At 42.1% G+C, this 13433-nt stretch overlaps 1 protein-coding gene across 1 annotated transcript; it reads left to right on the forward strand.

Moving 5' to 3' along the window:
* The first annotated feature begins 1048 nt into the window (after positions 1 to 1048).
* RNF139 (ring finger protein 139) lies at positions 1049 to 13428 on the forward strand. The gene is made up of 2 exons (XM_034422262.3): positions 1049 to 1529; positions 11354 to 13428. The coding sequence occupies exons 1-2, from the start codon at positions 1346 to 1348 to the stop codon at positions 13174 to 13176; spliced, it is 2007 nt and encodes a 668-aa protein (XP_034278153.1). The 5' UTR covers positions 1049 to 1345; the 3' UTR covers positions 13177 to 13428.
* The last annotated feature ends 5 nt before the right edge of the window (positions 13429 to 13433 follow it).

The following is a 13433-nucleotide window of genomic DNA, read 5'->3' on the forward strand; positions in this document are numbered from 1 at the left end:
ATTACATACATACATACATATACAGATATATATACATATAGATATATATACATATACAGATATATAAATATAGGGATATATATATATATATATATTTGTTATATATATATATATATGTGTGTGTGTGTGTGTGTGTGTGTGTGTGTGTGTGTGTGTGTGTGTAGGTCTTTGGTTATTCGGGTTTTCTCCCGCGTATAATTGGAAGTGTCTTGGCGACGTTTCAACAAAGTCTCATTCGTCATCTTCACGCTGGTGTTTTCGACTTGAAGATGACGAATGAGACTTCGTCGAAACGTCACCAAGACACTTCCAATTTTACGTGGGAGAAAACCCGAATAACCAAAGACCTACATACAAACATTCGCGAAAACTTCAGAAAATATATCTATCTATCTATCTATCTATATATTTGTTTTCGTAGATTTTCACGGGTGCAGGTATGCAAGTTTTGGTGTATTCGGATCTTCTCCTGTGTAAAAGTGCTCTCAATCTTACACAGGAGAAGACCCGAATACACCAATTTGCATACCTGTACCTGTGAAAATCTATGAAAACATCTATATATATCTATATATGTATGTATGCATATATATATATATATGTGTACTGTATACCTAATGGGCAGTCCCATTAGGCTTCTTTCCAGGTGCCTTGGAGATTCACAGAAGGAAACCTACCACTCCAGCGCCCATTGTTGCCCTGCAAATGGAATAGGGGGGAAGCGACACGGCACCTCCACCTCCAGAGTAACCCTAAAGTCCCCTGAATAACTGAGGAAAGCTTTCAACACGGGTTCAGGTCGGAGCATGCGCAGCCACAGCCGGAACGAGAAGGAAAACAATAACAACAACTGAATAATATTCTGTCATTCTGAAAATGAACATCCCCCTCGCTCCTCCTCCTCCTCTCCTCCCTCCCTCCCTCCCACTTGGGAAGGGGCGGGGCCTATGTTTGTGACGGACGACGTCGAGACCCCGCCCACCCACCCCCCCACTCGCACCGCAGGGCGTCTCTCGGACGCCGCCGGCGACGTCATTCGCGCCGCAGCCGCAGGTGGCGCGCGCTGGCTGGTCGGCGCGCGTGAGGCGGAGGAGGCGGAGGAGGAAGGAGGAGGAGGAGAGGAGCCGGGCGCAATGGCGGCGCCGGCCACCCCACGCGCAGTGGCGACCACGCGGGTGGGATCCCACGCGGCTGGCGGGGCCGCCGAAGCCAGCAGCAGCGGCCGCTAGAAGCAGCCTCGTCGCCGCCGCCGCCACCGCCACCGCCACCACCGCCGTCATCCCCTTTCTCTACCTCTTCCCCGCCAGCCGCCCAGAGACGGACAGGAGGCGGCGGGGACTCGGGGATGGCGGCCCCGGGCCCCCTTCAGCCGCCGCCAGAGCTGCTGGGCCCGCGGCTCCGGGTCGCCGCGGAGGTGATGCTGCGGGTGCCCACCCTCTTCCTCATCGACACCATCTTCAACTCGCCCCCGGTCTTCCCCGGGGACTCCTTCTGGATCGGCTTCCTGGGAGGGCTCCTGCGGCTGCTGGGTGAGCGAGCTCCTCTCCGGCCCGGCTTCCTGGAAGGGGTGGTGGGGAGGAAGGGAAGGGAAGGGAAGGGGTCGCCCTGAATGCCCCCCATCCGTCCTCCCCTCCCCACGCAATTTCCACCGTCCCGTGTGAACGTGGGCAGCCTTGCTGGCCCTTCCCCCCACCCCCCTTTTTCCACTGGGGCAGAGGAGGGGGGGGCGAGACCCCCTTTATTTATTTATTTATATATCCTTTTAATTGTTTTTTTAATGTTTGTATTGGATGTTTTTATCTGGCTGTACACCGCCCTGAGTCTTTCGAGAGAAGGTGCAAGGTATATAAATTTGAAATAAAATAAATAAATAAAAATAAATTTATTTTATTGAATTTCTATACCGCCCTTCTCCCTCGTAGCACTCAGGGCGGTGTACAGCCAAAAATAAAACCATGACAATAGAAAAATGAAAAGCAATTTCAAACCATTAAATAAATTGGCCAAAAAACTCTAATAAAACAACCCCATTAAAATAGTAAAACGTTGTTATTATTTGGGCCTTGCAGTCTTGCAGGAAGACCCCCCTCCCCACTCCTCTTCTAACACCCCCCCTCCCCACCTTCAGCCTGCCTGGTACCAGCATCCCCTCCCCTCCCTCCCCTTCCCCCTTGCATTTCCCCATTCCCAGCGTCCCTATAAATAGGTGTTGAAACGGGCAGTGGACAAACAAGCCTGCAGAACTGTCAAGGGTTTTCGGCCTTTTGTGATTGTGAATGTCAAGGGCGCCCAGAGGATGACAACCTCTGTCTTTGACATACATGTCCCGGGTGGACTGTTGCTTGTATTTAACCACCTTTTCTTAAGCAACCTGCCTTCGGTCACTTTTTGGTTTGTTTGTTTTTTTGCCTGAAGGAGGATATGCAATCATGGGGGTGGCGAAAGGCGGCTGAAGCCCAAAACTCTTTTAACATATATAAATGTGTTGTGTCTCGGTTAAGGTTTTATTGGCCGAGGAGGAGGAAGTGGTGGAATTATAAATCTCATCCAAATATATGTCATTTTGTACCATTAGGAAGCTTTTGTCACGAGAGCTTCGCAAGGAATTGTGGGGTAAATGATATTTGCTTGGTTTGTTATTTGGTCCTAATCTTTGTTAGGAACACAGTGTAAATGATTAGTTTACACTGTTGATCTCACTCTTAAGATCCGGCCATGAATGGCGTGAATGAGTTTTTAATGTTTTTAATTTTTAAATGTTTTTTATAATGATTTTTTAAAATGTATTGTCAGCCGCCCTGAGTCTTCGGAGAGAGGCGGCATATAAATTGAATTAATTAAATTAAATTAAATTAAATTAAATTAAATTAAATTAGTTCCCCTTGTGAACTATGGGGCAGATGGTTATTTTCTTGAAAGGGTTAGGAGAGAAATATGGTCTATCTGTAAAGCCTTTGTAAGAGAGAGTGAGTAAGGAAAAATGGATGCAGCTTCTGTTGATAATTCAATTTAATATGCTTCCTGTAAGAGACCTTCCAAAGGTTAATTACAAGAAGCTTCTCATTTCCTCCTTTTTTTTTTCTTTTTAATTAATTTAATTTGAATGATCTGAGATTGAGCATTTGAGAACTGGTACTTGTTTTTTAGAAGGCAAAGAGTGTGGATAGTTACATAAGGAAATAGAAAGGCATAATTGTTTACTCCACAAAATAATCTTACCTTGACTTTGCTTGACTTATTCTCTGAAGCCCCAGAGGGGAGGATCAAAAGTAATGGGTGGAAGCTTCTTATATCAAACTTAGAATTAGGGAAAAAATTTCTGACAGTGAGAACAATTAATCAGCGAAATAGTTTGCCTCCCAGAATTGTGGGTGTTCCATCAATTGAGGTTTTCAAAAATAGACTGGACAACCATATGACCCTCAGGGTATAAGATCTCCTGCCTTGGCTTAGATCAGACGACCTCCAAGATCCCTTCCAGTTCTACGAGGTTCTAAATATGCCTTGTAGTGAATTAAGTAGAATTGAACCATTGTATGTCTTTTACATTACAAACTATTCATCTCTGTTCAGAAGTACCATCTGTGATTTCTTTGGGATTGTCACATAGGTAACGTGTGCAGTAGGTTGCGGTTGTGTTTGAATGTAAACTATGTGTCAATAAGAGGTCTTATTGCGAAACCTAAGCATATTTTTGCTACCTCTGAAATGAAGGGAGCAGGCCTGAAGCATGACTAGCTTTCTCTGAATTTAGATCATGATCTATAAGCTAACCTTGGCAAGTTTTGTTGCTGAAACTTCAACTTGTGGAAACGAAAGCCAGACTGCATTAGGTATTGCAGTTAGTCTTCATTTGACCATTTGTTCAGCGACTGTTTGAAGTTCCGGTGAGGCCGAATAAATGGTACTAAGGCCAGGCCCTAAAGGTACGGCCATTGTAGTGCCTGCAAGATCACATGATCAAAATTTGGGCACTCGGCAGCCCACCCACAATCATAGGGATATTTCAATTCACCGCCACCACTTAATTGACCTCCAACACTTTTGACTACCTTGCTGTCCCTATTTGACCTTCACTATCTTTCTTTGCTGATGATGCGTACCTGGCTTGGACCTTCACAAGCCAGATGCTGCTGCTCAAGGACTTCTTGAGGCCGACACCCACAGCCTTCTCCAGGTCTCCCACGGCCTTCTTGCTAGGCTTCAGAAGATACCGGCAACCTCACAAGAAGGCCGTGTATGACTAGGAGAGGACATGCGAGACTTGGAGAAGGCTTCACACTTCCTCAGGAAGAAAGGGCCAGGCTGGGCGCACCTCAGCAGCAGCAGCAGGAAGAAGAAGATGGCAAAAGTTAGCTGGGAGATGCAGGACAGCAGAGGTGACTGTCAGTGGTACAGGCTGGAACCACCGGTGGTGCTCGTGGTGGGCGGGGCTGAAGTAGAGTGTCAGTGACGGTGGCAGGTAAGACTGTTGGACCTTTACTTGAACCCCAGCATTGCAGGTGTGAGGAATGCCAAAAGGGCAGAGATGGCCTTACTGAGGCTCAAGGCTGGGACAGTCCAAGCTGGGAATGGGTTGGTTCAGGGTGGGTCTTCACTTAATGACTGGATGGGATTCCCTTACAACAGCAATGGGGACTGCCGTGATTGCAATCCCCATTGCTGTGGTTGATTAATGTTGTGTTGCATGACAGCATTGCTTAGCAATGGAAATTCCAGTACCAATTATGATTAATTGAAGGCTACTGCAACTAATTATGGATGTTTCAGCAGCTTTGATTTGGATGGGTTATCCCTGGACTTTATTAATTTATTATTCACATTTCTATGCCACCCACTCTCTGAGGACTCTGGGCGGTTTACACCAAAGACAGTATACTAAATAGCATATTGCCCCCAACAATCTGGGTCCTCATTTTACCCACCTCGGAAGGATGGAAGGCTGAGTCAACCTTGAGCCGGTGAGATTTGAGCCGGTGAGATTTGATCCGTTGATCTGCTGAACTAGCAGTCAGCTGAAATAGCTGCAGTACTGCACTCTAACCACTGCGCCACCTCGGCTTAATCAGTTGTAAAAGACACTACTGAATTAAATTGGAATGTTTGGTTCCAGTCATCTTTGACTTATGACCAGGGTGGATAAAAATCAATGATTTTTTAAAAAAAACCAAAAAAATCAGATTTTTTTTATTTAAATCAGATTTTTTTGATTTTTATCTAATTTATTTTAATAAAAAACTTTTGGGGTAAAAATCTACCGTAAGATAGGTTTCTATTTAAGATACATAAATACTTTAGTTTATTCAGCATGAAATGGAGCTTAGTTATGTAGCATGAGGCTGTATATTCTGCAACACTGGGACTATCGGTGAGTCAACAGTGGGTCAAAGGAGTAGCAGAGATGACAGTTGCTCTTTAAAAATTATGATTTAAATCGAGTTGATTTAAATCAAGTCTTTTTACTAGTGATTTAAATCATGATTTAAATTGTGATTTAAATCAACTCGATTTAAATCAAATCCATCCTGCTTATGACCATTGAAAGTTACGATGGACCCCACCCCACTAAAAAGATACTTGCAACCTGGTTCTGAAGTTCCAACAGCCACCCCTCTTCAGCGATCATTTGACTGCATTTTGGATGCTTGGTATCTGGCTCACATTTGCAGCATCCCATGGTCACATGATGACTATAACATTTTTGTCAAAAACTGACATTTATTCCTGACATCTGACAAAAATGCCCCTAGCAAACAATGGGTTTGCTTAACCACCGTTGCAAAAAAGATTTGCAAAATCAAGTTGGTCGTATGATCCATTTTATCACCATTATGGCTGTAATTGTCAGGCTCCATTATGGTCATAAGTCAAAGACTAACTGGGCACCACCCTCTTCTGGGAATTAATGAAGTGTTCTTCAACTGTGACTCATGAGACAAGCCTGGATAAATTCCATGTAAATTTTGTTCGGTCCATAATAGGTATTTGAGATTATTTGAATTGGCATTCATTCATAAGGCAGAAATATTGCGGAATGTAACAATACTTGGTAGTATCAGTTCACCCTTTTACCAGGAAATCAAGATTGCAGCACACTTTTTATACTCTAGTGTTCAAGTTCTTTCTCAGGTATCTTTTGAGAACATAAGACGTGTTCTTGTAGTTTCGATAGATACATGGAAGGCAAGTTGAAAGCAAAAATCGTGTTGCTTTGAAATGCTTCCCTCTGAGGCAAGATCCAGATTTTCATCTGCAATTGTGTGTTAGGAAATCGTGTTCTCTTTGAGGCTTATAGGAAATCTGAGTATGTTGCCAAGCCATGCCCTGTTACAGCATGGGTGCGTTGCAAAACTATTCTTCCTGCTTAGTCCTGAATCAGTATAGGTTTATGATTGCCATGTTCTCCTTTCTCTTTTAGCTCTTTTTTTTTTTAGATTTGTCTTTTATGTAAAATCTATATAAAATCCTCAGTAACCATAAAAAAAACCCCATGTAAGTGAAAGTTATTTTAAGTGAGAAGAGGCACTAGCATCTTTTTATTTTCCAACTCTGATATTCTATGTTCTATTATAGTTTTATTAATGTTTAGAAGTACAGAGATAAAATCAAAATCAAAACTAAGGAAAATATATAAAAAAAGAAGTGGAAAGAAATAGAAAAAGAAAAGTAAGAAAAATGTGTCTAAAAGATTACTGCCACTTCCCTCCCTCTAGATAAGTCTAAACAATTTCACTAATTTAACACCACCTCTAATATTTTTTTTAAATATCTTCTTTCCATATCTCATCCCTTTTCAATGATCAAATTGTTCATTTCCCAAAAATAGTATGATATTTATTTTAATCTTAAATAAATCCATGTTACAATCCAATTTATCACTTTCTCTTAAGAAATTGTTGGAAGAATAAAAGTCCCAATGACACACACATACACCCTTTTAACCAGGTCACACAATCACCTCAACCGTCTCTCATCTACCTGCAACTTCAAATAAAGAGACGAAGAAATCTTTTTACTAGCATTGTTAGTTGGGCGGTAATTGATTAAGCCTGGTCTCTCCAGGAAGTCAGCAAGAACTAATATGGTCCCCATTTATTTGTATTTACTTCCTTTGTTTATGTTTATGTCCATACCTACACTTATTATCTTGTACATGTTTGACAAATAAATAAATAATAAGGAAATATGAAAGGAATTACCTCAAGATAGGGGGAATCTTTTATCAGAATATTGCACCCTGATACCAGATCCCTCATAAAATTCCAACCCAAGGAAGAAATCTGTGATCACACCCCCCCACAGGGCAAGAAACAACTTTCACCCCCACCCCCGCATCTTCACACATCCCCAGGGCAGGAATTCCTCAATTTACGCATTTAGCATACTTCATATCAAAGCCTATTACTTCATGATCAAAATTCATTGTTACTATAAGTAGTAGTACCACCCCCAGGGTTCTAATTTGGTAATCCACTTTTCATCAAGCTGAATTGTGTGTTTTGTGTTTCTGCTGTCAAAATAAAGGCTACCTCCATTTCAAGCTGACATCCTTGGCTCGTTTACCCAGCTATGGAACGGACCAGATTTTTCCAATTTTGGTTGTTTTCTTGCAGACATTTCATTACCAAACCTGATAACATCATTGATGATGTTACCTAGTTTGGTAATGAAACGGTCAGCAAACAGACAACCAAACCAAAAGAGAGTACCAAGGATTCCACAATCCTGAACTACAAATATTTTCCTCTACTGATCTTTAAAGCATCATTGTTTTCAGTTCTGCTCAAAAACAAATCCCATTAATAACTACAAGAAATCACAGCGTATCTGTTTTAACCTCGGTCAGATAATTTCACTGTATAATCATTCTGTTTACTTTTTAAAAGCTTGATCTTTAATCCCATCAAATTCCAGAAATGGTTTTCTTATCATTTTCTCCTCTTCTTTCAGGAACAGCTTCAGTAGTTCAGTAGTTTAACATGTCCCTTTTGTAAATCCAAGATAAGAAAGCTTTCCAAACCATTTATTATTTTTATCCTCTTTTGATCACACTATACAGACATCAGCTGGCTTCATTTGTAAATCCCTTGTGTCATCCTTTTCCATGTCACTCTTATATTCTGGCGTTTTTAAATCCATTTTTAGATTCACAGCATCTTTTTCCATGTCACTTTTGCAATCTGGCATGTTTTTAAAAGTCTAAATCCACATTCAAATCAGCTCGGTCTCTGTTTATCTAATAAAATCTGTTTTTCTATATCCTCTGTTTTATATATATATATATATATATATATATATATATATATATATATATATATATATATATATATATATATATATATATATATATATATATAAAAAACATACATATATATGTGTGTGTGTGTGTGTACAGTTAATATCTCGGGTTTCTTCCCGTGTAATTGTAAACATATCCTTAAAAGGGTAGTAGCGACGTTTCGACGAAATCGCATTCGTCATCTTCTGGCTGAAGTTCTCGGTTTGGTGCTTATGGTCAAACTGTGTGATCGTAACTGACGTTTTTCTATGAAAAGAGACAAAGGTGTATTCTGATTGGCGCTGTTGCTTGGTTGTGGGTTAATGGATAAATTATCCATTAACCCACAACCAAGCAACAGCGCTTCCACCCAATCAAAATACAGCTACGTCATCAGCCAATCAGAATACAACAACACTGTCGACCAATCAGAATACACCTTTGCCTCTTTTCATAGAAAAACGTCAGTTACGATCACACAGTTTGACCATAAGCACCAAACCGAGAACTTCAGCCAGAAGATGACGAATGCGATTTCGTCGAAACGTCGCTACTACCCTTTTAAGGATATGTTTACAATTACACGGGAAGAAACCCGAGATATTAACTGTACACACATATATACCCGTGAAAACTTACATATATATATATATATATATATATATATATATATATATAACAAACATATATATATAACATATATATAACGTATGTATAACGTATGTATGTATGTATGTATGTATGTTATATACAGGGTACCCTGTTTTCCGCAAAATAAGACATCCCCTGATAATAAGCCCAATCAGGCTTTTGAGCGCATGGCAATAAGGCCAAGCGCTTATTTCAGGGTTCAAAAAAATATAAGACAGGGTCTTATTTTCAGGGAAACACGGTATATATCAGACAATCTTGTAAGTCGTTTCTGAGTACATTGTTCCCAAACAGCTTTAATTTCTTCTACAGTTAAGTAGTATTGCTTTGTTCTATTAATGGGTCACTTTTCTTTAATTATACTTTATTCCGTCTGGTTCCTTCTAGTCCATCTTCAGAGTCCCCTCTTAATGATCTCTTTATTTTCTAACCAGGAAAAGAAATACAGGAGTATTTGTTAATTTTAAAGTCTTCGTGTAGTTTTTGTAAAAAAATGAAATACCCCTGAGAAAATATTCAAGTCCACCTAGTCCCTTAACTTTCCACATTCTAGTCCTCCTTTGCCCTTTTACAAAAATTAAATCTTTTCTTTTTAATCCTTAGATTTACAAAGAGCTACTTGCATCCTGGGTAGAAGGAGATTCCCCCAACACAATAAAACGTGTTCTTCAGAACATAAAATAAATAGGATTGGAAGGGACCTTGGAGGTCTTCTGGTCCATCCCCCTGCCCATGGCAGGAGAGCCTACACCTGTGATGGCGAACCTATGGCACGTGTGCCACAGGTGGCACGCAGAGCCATACCTTCCGGCACGTGAGCCGTTGCCCTAGCTCAACTCCAATGCGCATGTGTGCGCTGGCCAGGTGGTTTTCGGCTGGCCCCGCCCACGCCTCCCCTCCCAGGACCATGTGGCCCGTTTCTGTGGTCCGTTTTGGATATCAGGTAAGTACAGGGCTCGTGTGGAGGCTCTGGGAGGGCATTTTCGGCCTCCGGGGGAGGTGGGGAAGCCGTTTTCGTCCTCCCCAGCCTCCAGGAAAGCTTCTGGAAGCTGGGGAGGGCAAAAAGTGGGCCTTCTGGGCCCACTGGAAGTCGGGAAACGGGCCATTTCCAGCCTCCAAAGGGGTGGGGGAGGCCGTTTTTGCCCTCTGGAGGCTACAGGTAGGCCTGCTAGGCCCAAAATGGGGCACGGGGGGTGCATGCACGGGGTGGTGGTGCAGGGGGGCATTGAATTATGGGTGTGGGCATACACGTGCACGACCCACCCATCCCCGCTTTGGCACGCAATGGCAAAAAGGTTAGTCATCACTAACCTATACCATTCTGGACAAATGGCTGACCAGTCTGTTCTTGAAAACCTCCAGCAATGGAGCTCCCACAACTTCTGGAAGCAAGCTGTTCACTGATAAACTGTCTCTGTCAGGAAATTTCTTCTTAGTTTTAGATTAGATCTCTCTGATAAGCTTCCACCCATTACTCAATTGTTCATCCTATGGTTTATCATATGGAAGGTTCTTAACTTCTAGAAATCAGTAACGAACAACATCCTAAATTAATTAAGGAAGGAAGTGGGTGAATCCAGTATCTGGACTGGCCTAGGCAAGATGTTTCCCTCCCCTGCTCCGAGAATCAAAGATAGCTATTTTACAATCACTTTGCAAGGAGATTCTGCATGGAGCAAATTCTGGTGTCTGATCTCTTTGATTTGGAGGGTAGTTCTGAGGTGGTTCAATCAGTTTATAAAACGAAATGCCTTAGTAATTTGGCATAATCCGTTGTATACGTAATTTATAGACATATTCAAGCTGGGAAACAAATATACGCATGTTTGTCCCACAAAAATATATAGGAATCTGTTAAGAGTAGTAGGAAATTAACAGGATGGGATATGAATCACAGTATAATTACTGTCTTGGACAATTTGTTCCAGTTTTCTATTTACCTTTCTGTAGAATCAAAGTGTCCTGTGTTTTCTATAATACATATTATAACAGCCTGTCATTGACTGATTTGTACAAGATTTGTCAGTTTTTGTTTTTTAAAAAAATCTGTTTAACATAAGCATCATCCGACTCCCAGTTCACTTTGGATGGCTCAGTTTGGACAAAGAGAGGTCCCAGATTCAATGAACTCTTTTCTTCTATCTCATTTTTACCACAGCATTGGATGTGTGTTGGATAGGGGTATCACAGCGGAATACATGTAATTACTGTACTTAACAGCTGCCGTACTCTTGTTGTTCAGTCAGCATCATAGCATGCTTTTCAGTTGTTTGGAGAAAGCACATACATAATTTAAAATTCTGGTCTGTTGGGATTTGCTTCCCTGTTTGTTCAAAGTGAATTAAGTGTTCACTAACTGAATAATTACTTTTGGAAAAAAAGCGCACGTAAGTTTAACTACTACTTTTCTTTTTTCCCCTGTAGGAATCTTGGCATCCAGCGTTGTCCTGATTCTGTCACAACGATCGCTTTTCAAGTTTTATATGATCAGCTGTGCTTTCCTGCTAGCTGCAACGTCAGTGTTGGTGAACTATTACGCTTTTTTGCACATAAACTTCCACAGTGCCTATTACACAACACCTTTTGGAGTTCAGCTCCTTCCTCATAAAGGACCTTCCTTATGGATGGCACTCTCTGTCCTTCAGCTTGCCTTTGGGATTGGTTATGTTGCTCTCTTAAATATCGACTCCATATATTCTCAGCTCATCATCTTGGATTTATTGCTTCCCATCGTAGGCTTGATCTTCGACTTACCTTTACACTTCAGACAGATTTTAGTCTTTGCATCAGGTTCCATTTTGACGTTACACAGCTTGGTTATTTTATTTACTAAAATGAAATGGGTCTACTACTCCGCAAGGTACGTCTATCTTCTCATAAGGCATATGTATCGCATTTACGGATTACAGTTGTTGCTGGAAGACACATGGAAAAGGATTCGCTTTCCAGACGTGCTGCGGATTTTTTGGCTATCGAGACTGGCGATTCAAGCTGCCGTGCTGCTGTATGTTATTAAAGCAACCGAAACGGACCCGAGCATGAAATTCTACATGATTTCTTGGGATAATTTCTGGGAATTACTTTGCAGCCTTATCATCAGTGGATGCGATTCCACGCTAACCGTATTAGGCATGAGTGCTGTAATTTCATCTGTGGCTCATTATCTGGGGCTGGGTATTTTGGCCTTTATTGGATCCACAGATGAAGACGATAGGAGGCTTGGTTTTGTGGCACCGGTCTTGTTTTTTATTTTAGCCCTCCAGACTGGCTTAAGTGGGCTAAAGCCAGAGGAAAGACTGGTCCGCTTAAGTCGAAACATGTGCCTTTTACTCACGGCAGTCCTGCATTTTATCCACGGGATGACCGACCCTGTGCTCATGTCTCTGAGTGCCTCCCACGTCTCCTCGCTTCGCAGACACTTCCCCGTGCTTTTTGTCTCCGCTTGCCTCTTCCTCCTTCCAATTTTGCTTAGCTACGTCCTCTGGCATCACTATGCACTAAATACATGGCTGTTTGCCGTGACAGCCTTCTGTGTGGAACTCTGCCTCAAGGTCATTGTCTCTATCACTGTGTATGTACTGTTCATGATTGACGGCTACTATAATGTTTTATGGGAAAAGCTGGACGATTATGTCTACTATGTTAGATCATCAGGCAATATCATTGAATTTATATTTGGAGTAATAATGTTCGGCAACGGTGCTTACACCATGGTCTTTGAATCAGGAAGCAAAATCCGGGCGTGTATGATGTGCCTGCATGCCTATTTCAACATTTACCTGCAAGCGAAGAATGGCTGGAAAACGTTCATAAATCGTAGGACGGCTGTGAAGAAAATCAACTCCCTTCCGGAGGTCAAAGGGGAGCGATTGCAGGACATAGACGATGTGTGCGCCATCTGCTATCATGAATTTACCACGTCCGCCCGCATTACTCCATGTAACCATTACTTCCATGCGCTTTGCCTTCGGAAATGGCTCTACATCCAGGAGACGTGTCCAATGTGTCATCAAAGAGTTGACATTGACGAGAAGGAGAACCCCAATCTCTCCAATAACAACGCCTTCGTGGCCCCCGATGAAAATGACCCCGATGAAAATCCCGCCCGGGGAGGAGGAGGAGGAGAAGGAGAAGCTGCTGCTGAAGACGAACTCAACGACGAGAGCACGGAGAGCGAAGAAGAGACAGAGAGCTCAACTCAGTCCAGTGCCACAGTACCTGAACAGCCCTCTGAACACCAATCCTGACCCTGTGCTCGAGTTAAAATGGCAGATCCCCGAACCCTGCGGGTGTTTGTGGAGTTCAGCATTGGAATAAAAGCTTCACTTCGTCAACTAAGCACAAGAACGCCATGTCCAAAATTGTTGAATCTGTGAATGAGTTGTCATTTTACTGTGATGTGCTACTGTAAATATGGCTGGTATTAATGCTGGTCTCTTTTGCGACCACTTTAAAACTTTATGTACATTATTGTACATGGAATAAAATGTTTTCACCTATTTTT

This window comes from Pantherophis guttatus, chromosome 3 (genome assembly GCF_059756535.1).
Source record: "Pantherophis guttatus breed Tessera chromosome 3, ASM5975653v1, whole genome shotgun sequence".
NCBI lineage: Eukaryota > Metazoa > Chordata > Lepidosauria > Squamata > Colubridae > Pantherophis > Pantherophis guttatus.